We start from the raw sequence: 21,997 nt of genomic DNA on the forward strand, positions 1-21,997 counted from the left end.
ACTAATCCTCTTCTTGAGGATTCAAGCTTACTTTTACCAGAAGAAATATTTGTAGTAAGCTCAAGAACTTACATTAGATCACATATTGTAGAGGACATAGTAATCTCGCTAGCATGAGACTTGAATTACATCAACATATATACAGGCCACACGCGCACACACCTCAAATAACAATTTTTAAAAGGCTTATACATCCAAACCCTCAAACATAGCAAACATAATGGACATGTAATTGTACTACTGTAAAACTCGAAGAACATGAACATATACATCAGACAACTTAGTCATACACTTCAAACACAATACTTAGAAAGTTCGTACATAACCCTCAAACATAGCAAACATAATTACTTTGGCTCGAGTAATTGCAACATTGATGCGATGCCAATCGCCAAGAATCGAGGATGAGCTTCTAGCTTGAGTTGATGATTTGACAAACGAAACCAACACACACTCTTTATCACGCCCCTGTGGAAATATTTTCTTAACAGTCAGATCCAATCCAAAGCACAAAATAGTATTCGTACTTACGCCACAAGCACACCTGGAAGCGATCGATTGTGTGAACCTCTAAAGCAGTAAGCTCATCATGAGCTAATAAACGACGAATATGCTGAACTTGATAATTGTACGGACTGATAATACCAATGTCTTTTGCTTCTATCCCCAGTTGTCGTAAATGCTTGAATATCTAATAACATACAATAGAACTAGTAAGCAGAGCCTGGTGCATGTTTAAGATGAACTCACATAACAATTATGAAGATATTTATCAACAGAAGGACCGAGTTAGCCAGCCCTGACACATAATCAAGGTCTACTTACATGGGATCCACAACACATTTTATCTACGGACTAACCGTTGAAACACATAGAACCCAATTGATTACCAAAATCACAATTTTAGCTTCAGTCATGTTGTGTGTGGTCCTTCGGGAGGGTAGTTCTTCAGCATTCAGCATATCTGCTAAGACAGATAAAGGGCAAATTACGCTAAGATTGATATAAAAGCATACCATGAAATTAAAATATATATATTGCCAAAGGCAACAGAATGCTTCGGAAATCAAGGTAAAATACCTGTGTTGACAAAAACAGCAGATTTTGCAGCATCTAAAGCCTGTAAGCAGAGCCACACAGAATAAATCATTCAAGCTAGACAGAATGAGCACCTCTAAAGTTATCCTCATTAGTACCCCATTCTACCTAAAAGAACAACGAATAGACTGCTGAGATCTCTCAAAATACCTTTTGCAACCAGCTCGGAGCAGCAAGAACATCGGTTTCTTGGAATATCAATCGCGCATTTGCAACTTCCGGTGATCCACAGCGTAGACGATCGCCATAAATTAGAGTGTTGCACAATCTCATGATGTCAGCAGACATCCGGTACTGCACATAGTTAACCAGCTTTTGAATTTTGGAATTTGCATTTTCACTTTCTATTATATGGCCTACATAGAGATCACTATCACCTGGCACTGGAGCGCCGCAATAGATTGAGGGTGACCTTCTGACAGCCTCCTAAACAAACTCACTGCCATGCCCCTCTCTCGAGCCTCTGCATTCTGCTTGTCGTAAACATGGAGCTTAATGAGAGAAATGTTAGAATGACCTCTTTACAGAACATTCCAGGCTAGGTTTCATTACCCGAACCAAGGGAGGCAATTGGTAATGATCACCAACAAGAACAAATGTGTTTGCAAATCGCAGGGGACCAACACACACCTGTACCATTTTCAAGGGGTTCAATGGAAAGCGTTTACTACATTCAGCAAAGTCATCTAATGTGCAGTTTGAGTGTAAGTTTACATACTGGCAAAGTTATCTGTCCAGCTTCATCAACAATGCAAACATCAAATTTCCTATCTGTAAGCAATGGATGTTGCACCCCTAAGCAAGTTGCGGCAACAACATGGACGGCACTCATCCGCATTTCCAAATCTTGAACCGTACTCAAATCTAGAAAACCAGGTGTAGAACTAATGTCAGAAGTTATAAGGCAAAATATAAAACCTCGTTTATAAGACAAAACTGCCCACCATCAATCATGTAACTTTTCAATTCAGGATGTATAGCACTTGCCCTTCCGAGACGTACAAAGTCGACTCCCTGAAAGTCAGTAAAATATTCATGTTTCACCAGTGATGGCTAAACATCCAAGAAGCCTCAACAATTAAGATTTCAACCTCAAAGTTGCCCTTTAATTCCACTCGATAAAGGACAACAATCTGATCTAAGCCTTAAACTTTTAACTTCAAGGCCTGACCATCACCTGGTGTTTGAGCTTCAAAAGAATGTTGTCCACAGCAGAGTTGGTATACGAAGTGAGAAGAATGGATGCTCCACGAGTAAGCAAAGCTTTGACAGCATGGACAATCGTCGATGTCTTGCCAGTACCCGGCATCCCAAGTACAAGCGCATAATCCCGTGCAGAGAGTATCTGCACAGCATGAAACACACCACAATTATCACACCCATGTAAATGCAAAGCCCTCTATCAACAGAAGACAGAGCTTCTAGAGCATTTCAAGCCCATACTTTATTAAAAACATGTTCACGTACATAAGCCTAAGTGCAAAACATATAATTAAAATCAAAAGAGAGTAAATAGCCAAAAATGACTTGATCTAGTTTTTATGATACCTAACAAATGAGGAGCCATTTGGCTGTGGGAAAATAAAGATACTTGTTAGAGTCATCAGACTGAAATCAGACACACCAGAACTATATCCATTTTGTGAGCCCCAATCTGATAGTGTGGCACACTAGCTTCTCAACACAAATACTTTGCATTATATTGAATGTAAAGACAACAACCTTCAAGGCTGAATTGACGCCGATACATTCCCATGAAGAAAAATGTCATCCCTGATAGCAGCCTTAAACTAATAAATTCTCAGGTATCTCAATGTTTCCTTTATTTGTAGCACTTGAAACAAAGCAGCACTGGATCGGGTGGTATTACATAACCAATGTGGAAAAATGTAGTCCGTGAAAGAAGCCATGTATTAGAAATAACAATTTGCCAACAGACATATAACAGAAATGCAAGGGACATGTGAATCATTACTTTAAATATAGCACGTCGCTGATCATCATTCAAAGCGGATGCTGACCGCACATACATTGCAGCAGGATCCTGACTAAAAAGTCCTCCATTATCAAATTTGGGTGGCTGTACAACAGAAAACTGATGTAAGATCCAAGTATTAAGAGACTGCAAATAAAGTGTAAAATAAAATCACAAGAAGTTCCACACTGGGGAAGAAAGACCCAAAATCAAGAACCACCTTGAGTAACACACAAGACCTGCAAACCATCTCAGATAGCACAGCATCCAAAAAATGAACCTTTCTACCTACAATTCCAAAAGGGTTCTAGGGAAAACCACTTCAGCATACCTCAAGGTCAACTATAAGCCGGCGACCCTGTTCGTGCCCATTCCTCAAAAACAATTGCAAAACATTAAACCTGCAAAATGAAGTTATGTTCCAAGCAACAGCTATATAAAGAGGAAACCAGCAGCATCTATATTGCCAAACAAGGTTTTGCACATTTCACATACCTCATAGTAGCCAGAAAAGAAGCTGTCTCATCTTTGTCTATTCGCCAAACCTGATTAAAAAGAACCTCCTTGTCTGAAACTCCCTTCTGTTGCGGAAGCCACAGCTGCTGCGAGAGCTGTATCTGAAATATTAATCAATATCAGAACTAAGCTAAATGTGTCTCGAGACCTTTATAAAAAGATAGCTTGTTGGTATTAAGCTTTTGAAAAGCCTTTATTACGTCTTAACTCATATACTGCACAAGCAATACCGATATAGTGTCCTCTTTGATATCACATACAGAACCAGCAGCAACTGCAACATGCCCACTCTCTGTACTAAGCAGCTGCAACAAGCACAAAGTCAGTCACAACATCCTGGACAAAGCTCCTTTTGTAAAATCAAATGTAACATTAACGTATTTTGTTATCTGACCAGCTTTCAGCCACCATGTAATTCATAATCGGTTTTTATTTCAACCCAAGTTCTCCTCCCCTTAGAAATTCAAGCCACATGTTCCTATCTTACCATTTTATTAGAATAATGCTACGGTGGAAGAGCATTTGAAGCATTTACTGTGAAAGGAAGAAATACTAGAACTTGCATTCTAGAGTGAGTATATCATTTTACACACTTTGAGCCTTGCTTTGGGCTTGACATAAGGGGTAGATGACCTTCATAATTTAGGGATATGATGAACTACAGTTTAAGAGAAGATTGGGGTCAATTCTCCAAAATGGGGGCTGAATATTTGACCATACCTTTTTAGGGTAAATGGCAAAGGCATGGGCCATACAAGGTAAATGAGCATGGATCCTAACACTAAGGCTTATGCTTACATGATTACATGACAGTCCTCCAAAGCCTTGAGCAAAGGGTAGCCCAAGACAAGCTTCCTTACAAACAACAAGGAGTAGGAGACAACAGCTACATGGATACACTTTCAATGGCAAGGCCTTCCTCTAACTCAAAAGTCCCCAGTACACAAACTCACAAACTGGACTTCAAAACAAGAGTGAAGGTACAATGGAGTGTTTGAACAAAAGACTGCTCACAAAAAACTATCATCTGAATTTAACAAAAGACTGCTAAACTTATCATCTGAATCTCCCATCACAAGAGAAGATACTCCTTCAACATGGTTGAAAACACCTTTTTTTGGTGACACCAATAAGATTCTCAATCTCATCCAGCAGTTTGATGTTGCTTTTGGAGCTGAAGACTTTACAGAGTCTTCAAAACTTTGACATGTCTCCCTATATCTCCAAAGGCCAACTTGCCAATGGTGGGCCAGTCTTTGATCCAAGGGAGAAGCTCCAAAAACCTAGAAAGCATAGAAAATTGCCATTATGGAGCAATTTCTCTAACTTTCAAGTGAGGCTTAAGATATTTTTTATTGCATGGAGAAGCCTCAAGCTAGGGTGTAGAGAGTCTATCCAAAAGTATGTAGACAGGTTTAGGGACTTCCATCTCAAAGGCTAAAAGCCACTCTTTAAAAGAGAATAGGCTTCTCTAAGCGAAAGCAACATTTTTGTACAAGTTTTTCAAAGGACTTCGCTCGAGGTCCTTCTGTAGCTTTTGTCTTTGAAAAAACACATGTAGGGTGGATGGTTGCAGGTAAGGTGGATGGTTGGTCCTAATACAATGAGGGCGATTGAAAACAGTCTTTGCTAAAATAATTGCTTCTCCCACAATGAATGCACTTTTGCAAATAATCAGCACTTGCAACATCAAGAACATTGTTACCTTTACGCTACAACCTATCAATTCTTCTTGTTGAGCTTCCTTTCCTCTTCCTGTATGTGACAATTCGGCCATACTATGCAAGAAGTGCATTTAGTAGAATAGCAACTTTTTTTCATCATCCAACTATGTTTGGATGTGCAAAAATTGGGTACATATACCCCTGAGCCCAGTGATGAGGCCCGAGAGGTCTTCACCTTCATCCATGTTGATATTGTATAAATTCATCATCAAAGATGCTTTGGAATGCTTCCCCTTACCTCCCAAACTTCCCTGTAGGATCTCCCGATGCATTGTAGACTAAAGTTGCTTCATTGAGAAAGCGGACATATTTACTATCCAAGGAGGTGACAAAAGCAAAGTCAACCGAAACGCGGAACGGGAACGGCGGCGGGCCTCCCTGCAGAACGGGGGAGCGGTAAGGTGTCCGGAACGGGAACGGCATGGAACAAGAGGCATAAAAAACACCCAAATAATGCATTATTTTAGCGTTATGTGTTTGAATACAAGTAGTACTAGAGTCCTTTGACTCTAATACCCACAAAAAACACGATTTGAAGACCATTCAATCTTATTATGACTTGATTGTGATGTACGGCAACACGGTCATAGTACATACACAACAGACACAATGCCCATACACAATAACACATGCAATTACAAATTAGAGCTCTCATATAATTGCAAGAGGAGAAGTTATGAGATAAGACTTCAAAGTTGAGCCTTAACATTAAGCAATATGTACTTTTCGCTTAATTTTGGCTACTAAGGCGCTACAAAAAAACCAAAGGTGACATATACCATAATGAGACTACAAGGGGGGCAAACCACAATACCAAAAGACCAAAGGTGACAAATACCACAAGGGCAAGCCGTAATACAAAAAAGTATGGATAATGGAAGGCCTAGAGTCTCAAGACTCAAGACTCAAGAGCCACTAACCTGAGAAGCCTCCCAATTAGTAGTAGCCGGCTGTATGTCATGCACATCCTCCCATTCCTCATCATCGAGCTCTAGGCGCTCGACCTTGGCCATAGACGAAGTACCTGGCGTCAGTGCCTCTGTATCTCCACCTACCTGAGGAGCCTCTTGCTCCATCTCGCACTGTGTAAAAGGATCTGTCTGTTTACTTGTACTCTTGCAAAGCATTTTCAAATTTGCGTCGACAAAGACAAGATCATTTGCCTTCTCTACTCAAAGCCGATTCCTCTTCGTGGCTAAAGGTACTCCACAATTGCTCCAAGCATGAGATACTAACTGAGTAGCTGAGAATACGGATCGCCAATCTCTGAAGCTCAAGGCCATCATAGCCATAGTCCTCCCACCATAGCACTGAATCTATCTTCTTGCAGTCAATCTGAGCATCTGGACTTGAAATGGCCCCCGCGTCTCTCTGTATGTCTCAACTGATCTCTGACAATGCGTTGCCCATCTCTGTCTAGAACCATCTTGTTTAAGATGTCTGTAAATTGGTTCATGACTTCTTTATCTATCACTTGCCCTACACCTTGGAACTCTGGATCCACCATGTATGTTGCCCCGTGCAAAGGAGTGGCATATGAATTCCACCTTGAGTTGCAAAGCGCACGGATCTCATCATATCGCTCTGCATCCGACTCAAGCTGTGCAAGCTACTCGATCATGCGGTCCATTGCCTCTCATAAACCTTGCCAATGCAAGGATCCATGCCATCCACAACCTGAAGCAAATGAATCATCGGTTTTACATGTGCATCTGGACTCTTGAGCTCCTTCCAAAACTCAAGATCCTATGCCTTCTCCTTGCAATGAATCACTGCAACACTCTTTGCATAGGGGAAGGTGGTGAACTCATCACTCATGAAGACCTATCGAACCGCCACTGTCCACTCTGCAACGAGGGCATCGGCGAACTTGTCACTCTCGATGGCATCATGAGAGTGCACAAAGTACATCTCTCCACTCAAGTATGCGACGAGGCAACGGATAGATCTCTTTCTTGCATCGCTCCTCCATTTGTCGGCAATGAGGGAAACACAATGTTTTGCCCAAAGCCGTTGAATATTGAACGTTGCTTGCTCCATGATCGCCTTCTCTCGATCGAGCAAAGTGGTTCGGAGAGCCTCTGGAGATGGCAGCACATAACCGGTGCCATACTCTCCTATCCGCTGCACCATAGCTTTCCTATACTTCGACCTATTTCGATCACATATAGAAGAGGTTAGTATTATTATTCATAGTTTAAACTTTAGACCAATGTAAGGTGCAGCGGAAGTGAATGTTGAACTTTGCTCAAGATGAGTGCTCCGAATTGTGCTCAAGGGTTCCTTTTACTTACGGAAGGGAGAGCCTTTCGTTCCTTTAGTGAGAGAGTGCAAATGGTCACAAACAAAGTGGTAAACACTATGAATGAAGGTGCTGAGACTACTTCAATAGAGAAAGAAGAATACGACACCAGAATGTTGTCAAACCCTCCTCCGAAGGCCCCACTCTCTATGGGGAGAGCGGTCTACTATTGATTGCACAAATCTCTACAATGCAATGGACTTGCCGACGATGTCGACAACGACGACGAGACGAGCTGAAATCTGAAAACGCAAATGGCTGAAATCTGCAAATCCTTATCTGTTGAATTCTGACTCTATGTTGGTGACGACGGCGATGAGGAAAATGCGACGACGACGCGCTGAAAACGCATATATTGAAATCTACGTTTTCCGGGCTGAATCTGCAAACGCTGGCTGATCTAACCGTGCGACGAGGATCTGCTTCGGGAAGTCTGCTGCGGGAAGGTGAGATCTACGAGGTTCGGGAGTTCTACTACGGAGTCTGACTGCTGAAAACTGAAAACGCTGATGCCTATGCTGGTTCTATTGCGGAGAATCTGCAAAACGCTATGTTGTTCTGCTGATCAAAAAACACTAGGGCTGAATCTATGTCTGATGGAAAAACGCTAGTGATCTGCTGAGGAAATCTGCTAACGCCAGGCTTGATCTACTGTCTGCAAACGTCGGGGCTGTCCTTGATGAAAAAAGCTAGGCTGGTCTTTGGTCTGTTGGCTGAAAACGCTAGGTTAATTGTCGGAGAGGTCTTGCTGAGAAGGTGCCCGTTGAACGATTGGTTCCTGCTGCCTCTTCTACCAGAAAGTGCTAGCGCTGGGTTTTCTTATATACTTGCTTGTCAAATCGCCCTACCCAGTTTCCCAAGAAAGTCACTCAATAATAATAAGTGAAAAATGGCTAAAATAGGGAAAATAGGTCTGTGCACTATAAAAATGCTCCTAATGGGTATTGAATGTAATTTGATGATCATGTTGTGTGCAACCAGAGGATATACATCTACTCTAAGTGCCTGGACATGCATGGTCTGCGACAGACTCACAAAAGTGCCAGAACACTTCCTATTCCTAAGCTGAATGAACCCTTGTCATGAAGTAGCTTGTCCACGTACACATAGGGTTAGATGTGCACGTGACATTAGAGATCATAGTGGCGGAAACAACGATAATAGAAGAAATGAGAGAAGATCGATGAAGCTTACCGAGCCGCGACAACTGGGATATGGTCATGATAGGAGAATCGGGCCACAGCAGCATCCCCCTCTTCCTTCTTCTTTGGGTCCCAAGAGGTGGCAAGTGTCCTTTGGCGACGAATCGGATCCGATGAAGATCCACCGCCATCGGCACCGGGTAGAGAAGAAGAAGGAAAAATGAGGGTCTTAGGATCGATACCTTTGCATGTTATGGTTGAATTGCCGATCCTTTTCCTCAATTTCCTTCCTCTTCTTGACACTTACGTTGGTGCACCTCATGTCCCGGCACTCGAAGAAAGTGTGCCCTCACTCTGTCATGCCCCCCTTTCCGCGTGTAAGAGCATAGCTTGCATGCCGATGCACGAGCACCTCCCGTCACCGACAAGGTGCCCTCCGAAGTCACTTCATCCTACCACGACCATTCCTTCACCTCTTGAGTGTTGCCCGCATGAACGGAGGGGGTTGTACGAGAAGAAGAGGCCATGGATTATCACAGAGAGAGAGAGAGAGAGAGAGAGAGAGAGAGAGAGAGAGAGAGAGATCCTTGAGGGTTTGAGATAGAGAGAGCTTGAGAGAGAGGCTTGCCGCTTGACTCCTTGAGAGCTTGAGATAGAGTGTTTGAGAGAGAGGCTTCACTTCTTGAGACCAAGGGAGAGAGAGCTTGAGGGCAAGCCCAAGGGAGAGAGCTTGAGAGCTTGAGGGTAGAGCTTGAGAGCAAGGGGGAGAGAGAGAGAGAGAGAGAGAGAGAGAGAGAGCCTTGAGGCTTGTTGCATTTGTGAAGGAAAGGGATGAGGGAGGAGCAATTTGCAAGGGCTGCCAGAAAAGAAAAAACCCCAGAATCTACCTGTTTGTGACCAGTTGTGACCATTGGAGTTTGTGACCAATTGTGACCGTTGGAGCCTGCTAGAAATCTGCCCGTTTGCTATCGTTCCGGCCGTTCCACCCCTTCCAGCCTGTTCTCCCCAAACCGTTTCGGTATCAGATTGTCATCCGGAACACCCTACCGTTCCGGGACGTTCCTTGCACCAGTGACCGGCCGGAACACCGTTCCGGCGTTCCAGACCCTAGGGAACGCGTTCCCTGGTAACTCTGGACAAACGTCCCAAATGCTTGTTCCATCTTTGGCTTGGAATTGAGCCAAAGTTGCCTTGGTTGCGGCACTATCTCCTTCTTGAGGTGGAGGCATGATGATGCCCCATGGTCCCTCTCATAAGATAGCCCCTGACCTTGCCTAGCTGAGTGTGGAAGTCATAGCCATTGAACTTGTCAATAGACTCCATTCCCAATGTGTACTATTAATAGTGGGTGAGGAAAGGTTATCTAGCTCCTTATACAAAATTAGGACAATGACAATGACATCATCATCATAGAGATAATGGCACACATCACAATACATGGGATGGAGAGTAATTCGATGAATGGAATGGGAGAGTAACAGTTTTGTCGTGTCTAAGCAATCTCAAAGGATAAATAGACTTTAACGCCACAATAAGAAAGAAGTAATTCTTGATTGAAATGGACTATTAATGGTACCCAAAGAGAAGTTGTCCACTATGTTCACTACGACCATTGCTCCAAGATACCAAGTAGTTCATAGAGCTTAGCAGATCATAGCTCAAGCAATGCTTGAAGTATTGATGCATGCAAAACTAGCACAAGAGGGAAAAAGCCTAAAATCTAAGTGAGAATGTAGGCATTACCCTTGTATTTAGATGAGTTGCGCCCTAAGCATAAGCTGCATGGGCTTTGATAACAGTTGTTAGAATAATGCTAGGGTGGAAAACCATTCAATGTGAGAGGCAAAACGACTAGAATTTGCATTCTTAGAAAAGAGAGTGAGTGCATAATTTTTTAGGCATTGAGCCTTAACTAAGGGCGTAATATAAGGACTACAATTCAGGACAAGATTTGAAGTCGCTCTGCGTTGAGAGCAAAAACCTAGAAATCAAAAAAACGGTGGAAAAACAAACGCGCATGCTTGCAAAAACGCATGACAAGAAACGAGGGACGCAACAAAAGTTTATGTATTCAAAATATTTCAAAGAACAAACAAAATTGACCCTCCAAAATAGGCACATACATTTTTAGGGTAAATTACAAGACCTAGACCATAAGGTGAATAAGCATGGACCCTAGAACTAAAGATTATGCTAACATATCTTTCCCTACCCCACTCTTATGCATTGTGTAATCTTACAATAAGCTCTACACGAACTCAAAATTCAAACCAAGGATGCGAAGTTCACCATGAGTCGACCTTAACCAACAAAGCTACGACATGGTGCCCCATCTTGAGGGGTGTTGTACCGGAATGCAACTCGGTCCAACACACCCACACCACCGAGAAACACTACCAAAACCGCAACATAGAGCATCAACCACAAGATGAAGGCAACAAACCTAGCTAAATCCTCCTCTCGATCCTGCCATAAACAACACACACAAAGACTTTTTTTGTAAATCTTTTGGATTAATTTACAAGTGGGAAACCTCAAGGTGAGGAAAACACACTGAAAGGATCATGTACAAAGAAAAGAACGCATTAGTGTTCGGCTACGACAAAGGGCTAAAAGCGTTTATAGGAAAGTTGATGCATCTCTGGCACACCACCGAGAAACACTACCAAAACCGCAACATAGAGCATCAACCACAAGATGAAGGCAACAAACCTAGCTAAATCCTCCTCTCCATCCTGCCATAAACAACACACACAAAGACTTTTTTTGTAAATCTTTCGAATTAATTTACAGGTGAGAAACCTCAAGGTGAGGAAAACACACTGGAAGGATCATGTACAAAGAAAAGAACGCATTACGGTTCGGATACGACAAAGGGCTAAAAGCATTCATAGGAAAGTTGATGCATCTCTGGGGTGATATCACCTACTTCCAAGGCAAAACGTAAATATTGCCCAAGGGAAAGCTTGAAAAACTGAAAAGGGTCTTCATTCGAGCAATGAAACATATAGCAATTACGTTGGCGCCACAGAGTCCAATAAGCCCAAAATCTGACCCGCATGAAGAAGACCACAAATCGCCAAAGGAAGGCGAGAGAATGCCAAAGGCCCAAAACCATTTGTGGAAGACCACGAGGGGAAACGGAGCCGCATACAAGCTCATATGCAACGAAGAAAAACTCTAGTAATGCAGCAATCGCAAAGCAGGTGACCTTACTGGCATAAACTTGCGGTAAAAGAAGGGCATAAACCTTACTAGCAAAAATGGCCTCGAAAGGCAAATTCCCGAGATTCCAATCAGAGATGCGAATACCATCAGCCAAAGACGGAATGGGTAAAAATTCAACCAACATACGTTGAAGTTCACTCCACAGCTGACGATAATGCATACCCAATTCAAAACGGCAAGCAGCAAGGGGAAACTAGAGAGTGTAGCCCACCTCATCAACCACATCACCAACCCACTTGAAGGCCATGACAAGAGAGAAAGTATGCCTGACGAGGCGAGCGATCAACCAAAGTAAGAGAGAATGCCTGAATCCAATGAAGACTTTCCAAACGAAGTGAATTTCTTACCTGCTGTTGCCGACCATGCCATGATAAATGCCTTGTAACTTCTTTCCAGGCAGAGATCAAACTGCAAGTAAAGGGACATCCATGAATATGCCCTTCCATCTTCCCAAACACATCCCAAAAAGATGATTGCCAATGACCAAAGGAAGAAGTAACCACACGTTGACGTAAGTAAGCAAGCATAAGAGCCCAAGGCACATTTGGAAGATTCTCTCTACCCCAGAGCAGTTGGTATCAGAAGGAGTGTAGAGAGACAAGAGCCACACTCCAGAGAGAGGTGCTCTTGGGAGCCATTACTCATAGACAGTCACAGATAGCCTTTTAATGCCGAAAGTGACGAAAGAAGAGGACTTACCTTGCTCGGTTAGAGAAGGAGTTGTACAAGCTATTCATAAGCCAGGACTCAAGAGAGGCAAGGAGAAGTTTTCATGAGCATTCCCCCCCACCGGCTATCACATCCACTGAGATTTGGAGCACATATGTAGCATCTCTTTACACAGTTCTAGGGCAACAGTCTCTACCCGACCCTTCGAAGCCTTGCACACAAAAATGCACTTTCTTTATCACTAAGATGCTAAAGAAAGCCCTTGACACGATGAGGACAAGGAGAGCATATGATCGTGATGGATTGATGGCGGAGCACTTCATACATACTAGGATATGCTTGCAAGGCTTCTTGCAACACTGTTAAACCGAGCCATATAAGAGGGTTTTCCAGATACTTGGAGCATGTCTACTCTTGTGCGTATCTTCAAGGCAAGAGACCTCATGATTCCGAGGAATTACCGTACTATCATGATTGAGCACACACTAGCTAGGTTGTATGCATCCATTCTTGTAGATGGACAGAGAGAGCAAGCATTTGGGCATCAAGCCAGGCAAGTTTTGGGAGGGGTTTTTCTACTCTTGATCATATATTGACACTCAAAGTTGTTATTGACGAAAGTAAATCACTTGGTATGGGGATTCATTGTACCTCTATGGATTTTTGCAAAGCATTTGATAGGGTTCCTAGAGCTCGAATGATGCAAAGATTACAAGAGATGGGAGTACCCATGAGCTCGTCTGCGGAGTCATGGCTTTATACACGACAGTCATGGAGCAGGTTCGTACTCTTGAGGGGTTATCTGAGCATATTCTCTCCATTGTTGGAGTGAAACAAGGATGCTGAAGCATAGCTAGCATGGACATGGATTTCATTACTACTATATGCAGATGATATCATCTTGATCTCATATTTGCCCGAGGGGATGCAACGACACTTGGATGCATTCACACATTTGCTAGTGATAGCGGCTTGTCGGTAAACCTTGGCAAGACCGAAGTTATGGTGTTAAACACCACAACACAGTGGATCAAGCGATTTGCACCGACCTTCACATATGATCAGCAGACGGCTGAGTATACAAACGCATAAACTTACTTGGGAGTGGTCTTCAGAGGTCCAAAGTTCTAGTACAATAGAGACCAAGGTGGTACCAAACGTACTGTACGTGGCGTATATGTACGTACTGTACGTTGTTCCATACAGGAAAAATTTTTACGTACGTAAAAATACGTACTCTTGTAAAAAAACCGCAAAGTACTAAATTTTCTAGGACATTTCCAATAAAAAACAAGAGAGAAGCCAACAACTTAAAGAGACATTCAAAGACACATTTTACAAGACAACCATATACTGTGTAACTATTGCAAGAGATTTGGATTTTTATTTAAAATCAACATTGTACGGGCTTCCCACACCCCCACCACCCAAAAAAAAAAAAAGGCGTACGGATTGTTCCGTACGGTACTGATCCGTACATAACGTCCGTACGGTACGGAACGGATCAGTACGTACGTTTTGATCCAACCTTGATAGAGACCAGACTCACAAGAGTAAATGCAACTTCGGGGAGGATGAAGAGGTGGATTCAGTTTCAAGAACTTCGAACAAAGCTCTGATATTTGACACATTTGTCACTTCTACTATGTTTTATGGGCTATAGATATGAGGATGATCAGTAGATCATCATAGTTGAGCTGGCAGTATTGATGGATGGAGATGTATAGAGAGGCCTCTAGTCTCTAGGATTTCTCGGATGATTAGGGCCAAGGTCTCTGTACCATATGAGATTATTCGCACAGAGCTTGGTACTCTCCGCTAGTCATAGAGGCACTTACCAAATCTGCCTCAAATAGCATCAGGGATCTCCCCAAAGATAGATATGCTCGCCTAGCTTCTCGACAGCTTGCTTCACAAGGAGACACATCTTGTTGGTATGCACAAATGACATCCTCGTTTTAGTATAAGCAAACTACTCCCCTTCCAGTACTCGTTGGATGCACCCTCCTTGTCCCACACATAGACGGACATCACCCGCCTCATCAAACAGGATTTGATTCAACTAGACACAAGGAGGACATGGATAGAGCACGCACGAGAGCTTGGCACGAAGATGGCTTTCTACAGAGAGCATCTCCTTGAGCTCAGAGAGGATGGATTTATGACCAGACCTCCCTATATGGACACCCATTTATCCCATGGGATACAATGTAGTATTTATTAGATGCGCACATCAGCGCACCAGCTAGAAAATTGAGATTGGTAGATTTAGGAGAGTACCAACAAAGGCCAGGATTTGCGAGTTCTATCATATAGAGGCCAGAGACAAAGTTACATCAATATGTTATTGTCCAATGTACTATGAGATACGAGGTCTCTTTCGTTGTCTATTCAAAGAGGGCTTTGGACCACTGGCTGGAGTCGTGAGATATCAGGATCAAAGATGCCATGGTGTTTTGCTAGAGTTGCGCAGACACGAGGAGAGTCTCCTTAGGAGATTAGATAGTGGGAGACATTCACAAAGGGATATCACTGATTTCTTTAGAGCAGAGATTGACAAATGAGTTCAAGGATGGGAGTCAACTTTCAAGCAGTCAAGTTTGACATGTTTTCGGGCTACCAAGACACCCATCGTGTCACAAACTGCTAATGTGTCAAGCCAATGAAGAACGGAGCCAACTTGCAGATCTTGGCCGAGGAGCCTAAACCCTAAGTGAAGAAGCAGAAGCAACAGAAGAAGTGGCCTATTTTTAAAGAAGAGTTTCCACCAACTTATGGGACCCCATTTAATGGGGCCCAAGGGACCTAAAGCCTTTAAAATAAAGCGGGACCACACACACACACACTTAATCTCTTGTGAAAAAGGTGATGACGTGGCAACTGTATGGACACCCCCAATTTACATTGATGACATGGCAGGTTGTACAAACTTCCGCGTTTACGATGGACTGCTGACGTAGCAGTTGTGCGGAATTTTGCACTGGCAACTTTTTGGCCCTAGAGCTTTTGAAGACCAGATGCTTTTGAGTTTTATGCTTTTCATGTAACTGCTTTTCATAGGCCAAGGGGCTTTAATTATGTGTAGAGGACTCAGTCTCTGGCACTCTTCCGGGTGAAGATGTAAAGCGCAAGTATCGGCATTATATTGAGTTCAAGAAATATAAAGAAATTCCAAAAGGGGCGCCAAGGTTTGGGGCCAATGCTCTCTCAGGGTGGAACTCCGCCACTCCCTGTCTCGTGTGTCGTGCACTCTCTCTCTTTCAGTTCAGTGTTATTCGAAGTGCTAAAAGTATACCTAGATGAATCTAGGATAGGCCCAGATTCACCCTTAAAAGGAAAGTGCAAGGTACAGACCCATGGTAGTCACCCACAAGACAATATAACCATCAGCTCCATCATGCATAGTGTTCAGTCTGTTCTTTTCCCTTGGCACGTGGCGCCCGTCCCCATTACACATCGAGCCCTTGAATTCATACAACAGTTTGACATCACCTTCTCGGGAGGTCGTTTCTCGGAACTCAGCAATCACATGAGAAAGATTCATAACAGACTTTAAAGTCCATCTATACCAAAGGTATATTGATTGACAGAGTCATTGAGCTTGGGAAAGCTCGAAGCCCACATCTACAAGGGCCACCACCAACATTGACAGAGGCTCCATCCAAGGGTCAAGGCTATTCTAGCACGGCATGGGAGACCTCCAGTACGACTATTTACCAACACGGACATTGACGATATTCTTCAACGACCGATGCACTACATCCTCGAACAGCGCCCAATGCCACATCCTCGGACACTGATGTTCAGTTTGGCTTTAGATCCACCAGAATTGTATCAATTTGGTCTCATAGGTCATTTTGGCCTCTTAAAGATGTTTAGTATAACATTTCATTTCCTTTCATTTTTGCCTATCAAAGGCAGGTGGACAGACTACCAATTTAAGAGCTTCTACAAGAATAGAGACAAATGTCAAAGAAAGCAATGCAGAGGCATATTATATATACCTGGAAACCAAGACATATGCACATCTTGCAATGCTGCCCAATCTTTAGCCAGGTTAATCCCTCTCTGTTGAACCCCACATGCAAATATGTTCAACCCTCCAATCAGCCAACAACTAAAAACCCCATATGATGTGATCTCCATTAGCGTTACCAAAAGACGTGGTACATCCCCTGGGGTTTTCATAAACACCAGCGATGTATTGAAAAACCTTTGCCGCAGCCTTCTAGATGGGCAAACCCCCCATCGCACTCCCCATTACCAAACAAACCCCCTTGGCGTTGTACTTGATGCAAGAACTGCAGAAATTTCACGCTGAGCTAGGAACCGTAGAACAAGATTTACTCAAGAAGGAAGGAAGAATTATGGAGCTCGAGACAAAGCTACAAACCTTGGAGATCAAGAAGGGAGACAAAGACGACCACAAATTAAATGCAAGATATGGCAGCCTTGGCACAGGTATTTTCAAAAGATGCAAACCTTCTATAAAAGAAGTTTTCTCGCTTATCAGCGAGAAAGAAAGGGCTTAAAGTATGCAAAAAAATACATTAGAGTGGGGGGGATCCCATTGGCTGGGAAAAAGAAGGCTTGCACCCAAATCATGGGTAAGACTGCATTCTAGAAACACATACTAAAAGAACAACTGGTGAAGGTTGAACCTTTCATAGATTTGGGGATTCAAAAATCGGTGAAGTAAAGAGCAAGCAAGCAAAGCTTGGTTATTTTGATATGGGAGAGAAGATAAGAGTCATGTGACAGACGAGATCTTTGAAGGGATTGTCCATGCAGATAGCAGATTAATTCACCCCACTCCAACTCAAGAACAGATCAGCAGAACTAATCAAAGTGAAATAATCCAGGAAGAACGAAAAGCCAGCAGGCTACAGAGGACGGGAAGCAATCCTTAGAGACTTTGTCACTACAACCCCGAGGCATGAATTTCCACACCCATGAAAGGGCACATTAAGCAGGCACCAGAGGGAAGCATTCTCCAATGCAATATCCCATTCATTGGTCGACTGTTTACAACGAGTTACGGTAGAGAGCATTCCTCCTTACTTGCTGAACATGATTGCCCCAATTCATTAATCCCATGGATCCCAAGAACTGCAAGTCACTCATGGTAAGCCATTTAGAGGTTAAGGTTTATGGATTGATATTCGAGACACAGCTCGACCATGAGTCGGTCTGTAAGTGCTTATGTTTGTCGTGTTCACACATATCTGTTACACCCATACATACTCTAAATACTACGACAGTTTTTTATTTCTCTCCCAAAACTTCAAAATTTAAAGACATTAATTATGTGTTAAGGCAGTGGATTATTCTTGAAAAACTTCAGGTAGTCTATTTTCATCCTTTCTCACAAAATTTATTTTTGTTCAAAGCAGCATTGAATACGAAGCAGCATTTTCTGCTAATATTTTATCCTCCCTGTGACCAAAATTCATTACTCTCTGTAGAGGGAAAGAAAGAAAACTTACCACATGATCACCACTAGAGAAAGGTCGCTCATGCAGCCCACATGTTTCAGACTCTTGTCTTTTGAGTCTATTTGAAGTGGTACACGACAAATCTCTTGAAAAAATGTACAAGAAAGGTCCAACGTTCTTCTTATCATTACGAGACCCCTCTGGCTTATGCTTAAGCTTCATTAAAGAAAGGCAGCGTCCCGATCTCTCACGCTCTTGCGCAGGAAGCCTCCATATTTCTCGTTGTGAAGCCTAACCAGCAAATGTAAGAAAAAAAAAATTTAACTTTTCACATAAAATCAGATCTATAAATGATTTGGATGGAAGGTACACACTTGCAGCTCTTGTGCTTCGAGATCAATAAGACGGTCCCATGATTTTAAGAATTCAACATGTGACCCATTCAAATGTTCAGTCTTTTGAATGAATAATTCTCCTAGCCCACTGCTAACAGCTGTTCCTCCTTCTTGAACCTTGAAAGATTTGAAAATACAGTAAGTACAAACACAACTAGAAAAATTTCACAGGGGCAAAACTCTAGATAATGTATTAAGGGAAGAAGAGAGCGACCTTGTGATAAATGCTGCAGACATCCATATGCCAGCATCTTTGGCACAAATGCATGCTCTACAGTGTTTAGATTAAATATCAAGTAAGCACTCTGCTTCCCTCACTACGGACATACAGAAGATCAAACAGAAGGGACAACGATATCTACTTCAAAAGAATTCAAACCGTGGTAGCTTCTTGGACATTTTCCTACTTTTCCTAGTTAGTTGGGAGGCTAAAAGTTGCTCGCATCTAGTAGGTAGGGAAGCAAAACTTTAAAACTTGCCTGAAGCATAGGTGGTAGCTGTTGAGTAGATGATGCTGTCAACAGATTTGTGGCATGTTCATTTCGCCTCATGACCAGTCCAAGAATATCACCTCGTTTAGTTGTCACACCCTAGGAAAGTAAAGTCTTGAATAAGGGAATATATGCAAACCAATCCAATGTCCACTTACAAAAATTACCAGAGTTTGATTTGTTTGAAGATAATAAAGGAGTCCACTGTCGATAGATTCCATATACCTGACAGATAAAAGTCAGCCTTGAGGCTCTAGCCACACAAGTTTTAGAACTGGAAAGTTGTTGAAATTATTATCCCATATCTTTTCGAAACTATTGTCCCAATGTGTTTAGCCTTCAAGATGATGTGAAAATAAGACTAAATATTAAAATTAGGATAAATGGAACTTTTTTTTAAAAATCCTGTCAACACGTAGACAAAACACTCGACACTTAATAAGCATCATCAGTAAGTGATTTGAGCAGTATGTAGACTTCAGAACTGCTCATAGGGGAAAGCTCCATTTCATATATTCAAGTATTTGGCATATGAAGAATTATTTCCTATGCTCAATGGAACAAAATAAGCTACCTTTTCAAAAGCTACATAGGCATCGATTTTTTTGAATGACCAGACTTGTAACTAAAAGCCACGAGCAGGCAAAACATCTACCAGCAAAACTTCATCATCCGGATATAGTCGACCAATATGCCACAGCTACAGATTTTGCAGACGTTTTCACACAGATACGGGATGGGGAGACTGTAGCAGGATATTCGATTCGGGATGGCTACTTGATGAGAAAAAACCATGTTGTGCGTTACACAGCTGTTGAGGGAAAAGGTTATGACTGAATGCCACTGTCCATCTTTTACGGGTCACTGCAGCATTCCTACCACCATGAAAGGGGTAGAGAGATACTTCTTTTGGTCGAGACTCAAAAAGGATGTGGAAGAGTTTGTGCGCAGTTGCTTAGTATGCAAGAAGGTCAAGTTTGACATGCATAAAGCACAGGGATTGTTACAGCCTTTACCCATACCCACCGGCCCCTAGGAAAGTATTGCAATGGATTTCATTTTTGATCTCCCAACAACACAGAATGTCACGATGATTTTCAGATTACATGGCATGCCTAAGACAATTGTCTCCGACAGGGACCCCAGATTTATGAGCTTGTTTTGCAAGGCAATTTGGAAGAACATTGGCACGCAGTTGCAGTTCTTGTCATCGTTCCACCTGCAGACAGATGGGCAATCTGAGATTGCAAATTCAGTGGTTATAGATTTATTGAAATCTTATATCTCAGATCAGAAGACTCAATGGGAAAAGTACTTACCTTTGGTGGAATTTGCCTACAATAACACAATACACTCTTCGACGGGGAAGGCGTCATTTGAGATGGTTGAAGGTGCTGCGAAGGTTCCACCCTTCCTAAGCACAAAAGATAAGATTTTTGAAGCGGATAAATATACGCGAGATTTGGATAAGGCTTTTGCCAAGGTTCGCGAGACTTTGCAGAAGTCTCAAGAACGATAGAAAAAGGCAACGGATCACTATCGTCGCGACTTGAAATTGAAGGAGGATGATTGGGTGCTCTTACATTTTGAGAAGGCACGCCTACGAAAGAAAAAGGGAAAGGAGAGGCTTTTTCCAAAGCTTAGTATGCGATACTACGGACCTTTCCAGATTACTGAAAAGATAAATGATGTCTCCTTCCGATTGAAACTGCCAGATACTTGGAGGATTCACAATGCATTCCATGTGAGTCTCTTGAAACCTTTTAAGGGTGATGTAAAAGGCGGAGATCCGTACACGCTACTACGTGGCATTCTTTCCGCAAAATGCGTGCCTGCCCATACTGCCAACCACGTCAGCCAGCAATTTCCGGGGGCTTGTCCATGCAGGGCAGAGAGTGTGTGTGAATGGGCAGCCACGTCACCATTTGTGACACGGAGATGGATGATGATGTGTTGGAGAGAGAAATGAAATAATATACCTAGATGAATCCAGGATATACCCAGATTCACCCTTGAAGGAAAGTGCAAGGTATAGACTCATGGTAGTCACCCACGAGACAATATAACCATCAGCTCCATCATGCACAGTATTGACTAAATACCACAACATCCCCACTAACGTCGTCAGTGCCCAATAGTGGGTGTAGAACTAGGTACAAACATATGCTCCCAAGCACAACACACACCACCCGCACACACACATGAGCATACATCAACACAAAGTTCAGCGTGCTGAGTTTCTGTCATGACTCCGGAGATCAAGGGCAGACTCAGCCATAATGAAGCCTAGCACTAAGAGAAGCGTTAAATTGGAAAAATTAGCACAAAAGAAAAGGTAGTTGATAGGGCATACGCACCACAAAAGATAGAAAGAATTAGCACAATATCAATTGGTCGTAACTCGGACGAAAACTTCACAATGTGAGGTCTGCATGTCTGCTATACGACTAAAAATGAAATGAAATAATATATTAACGTCTACAGACGGCCAAAGTGACCTATGAGACCAAAAAAGTTACAAGTGGTGAATCTAGTACAATGTCTGAGTACAACTAAAAAAGCGGGGTGCTGGGGAGGGAGGGGGGGGGGGGGGGGGATTCCTCATCGGTCGGTGGCGAATCTCATCAATATCCTCCATAGTCAAAACTCTGACAAGGCGCTTCGCATGTCAAGCTAGGGTGATCCGGATCCTCTGTTGCAGTCTCATCTGATACTGTGAAGCCCCCGACGCTCATGGGCGTCTGAATCTCTTTAGCTCAATCGATCAACGTACCTCTGGTGTGGGTGTGATGTGAAGCTGAGCTCTATTGTGGTGAGCACTCCTCTGGCTGCTCATTGTCTGGTGTAAAGATTATCTGCGATCTGCCTTAGAGACCGACTCTCCCCTGATGCCCTCAGCAAGCTCTCCTTGTGTCTACACAACTCCAGCAAAAACAGGCCTAGGCATCTCTGATTTGGGTATCTCATGACCATAGAGAGTGGTCTAAAACCCTCTTTGAACAACTAGTAAAAGCAGCCACGG

General features: G+C 42.8%; 1 protein-coding gene across 2 annotated transcripts in view; it reads right to left on the reverse strand.

The window, feature by feature from the left end:
- EMB2411 (DNA replication helicase) overlaps positions 1-21,997 on the reverse strand; it is a 51,846-nt gene that overhangs the window by 10,847 nt on the left and 19,002 nt on the right. The window contains exons 16-34 of one of the 2 annotated variants that reach the window (XM_086507614.1): positions 19,143-19,200; positions 18,964-19,074; positions 18,699-18,755; positions 18,464-18,601; positions 18,141-18,380; positions 3,820-3,894; positions 3,569-3,690; positions 3,405-3,474; positions 3,074-3,178; positions 2,276-2,443; positions 2,043-2,112; positions 1,817-1,962; positions 1,651-1,728; positions 1,476-1,568; positions 1,249-1,392; positions 1,081-1,120; positions 891-967; positions 545-691; positions 352-468 (exon numbers count right to left, since the gene is read on the reverse strand). In XM_086507614.1, coding sequence (XP_086363740.1) covers positions 352-468; positions 545-691; positions 891-967; positions 1,081-1,120; positions 1,249-1,392; positions 1,476-1,568; positions 1,651-1,728; positions 1,817-1,962; positions 2,043-2,112; positions 2,276-2,443; positions 3,074-3,178; positions 3,405-3,474; positions 3,569-3,690; positions 3,820-3,894; positions 18,141-18,380; positions 18,464-18,601; positions 18,699-18,755; positions 18,964-19,074; positions 19,143-19,200 — 2,056 coding nt within the window. The remainder of the gene's footprint in view (positions 1-351; positions 469-544; positions 692-890; positions 968-1,080; positions 1,121-1,248; positions 1,393-1,475; positions 1,569-1,650; positions 1,729-1,816; positions 1,963-2,042; positions 2,113-2,275; positions 2,444-3,073; positions 3,179-3,404; positions 3,475-3,568; positions 3,691-3,819; positions 3,895-18,140; positions 18,381-18,463; positions 18,602-18,698; positions 18,756-18,963; positions 19,075-19,142; positions 19,201-21,997) is intronic. The other variant, XM_086507616.1, reaches the window with a different exon arrangement.

The sequence above is a fragment of the Adiantum capillus-veneris genome, chromosome 30 (assembly GCF_014529385.1).
Source record: "Adiantum capillus-veneris isolate H3 chromosome 30, ASM1452938v2, whole genome shotgun sequence".
Classification (NCBI taxonomy): Eukaryota; Viridiplantae; Streptophyta; class Polypodiopsida; order Polypodiales; family Pteridaceae; genus Adiantum; species Adiantum capillus-veneris.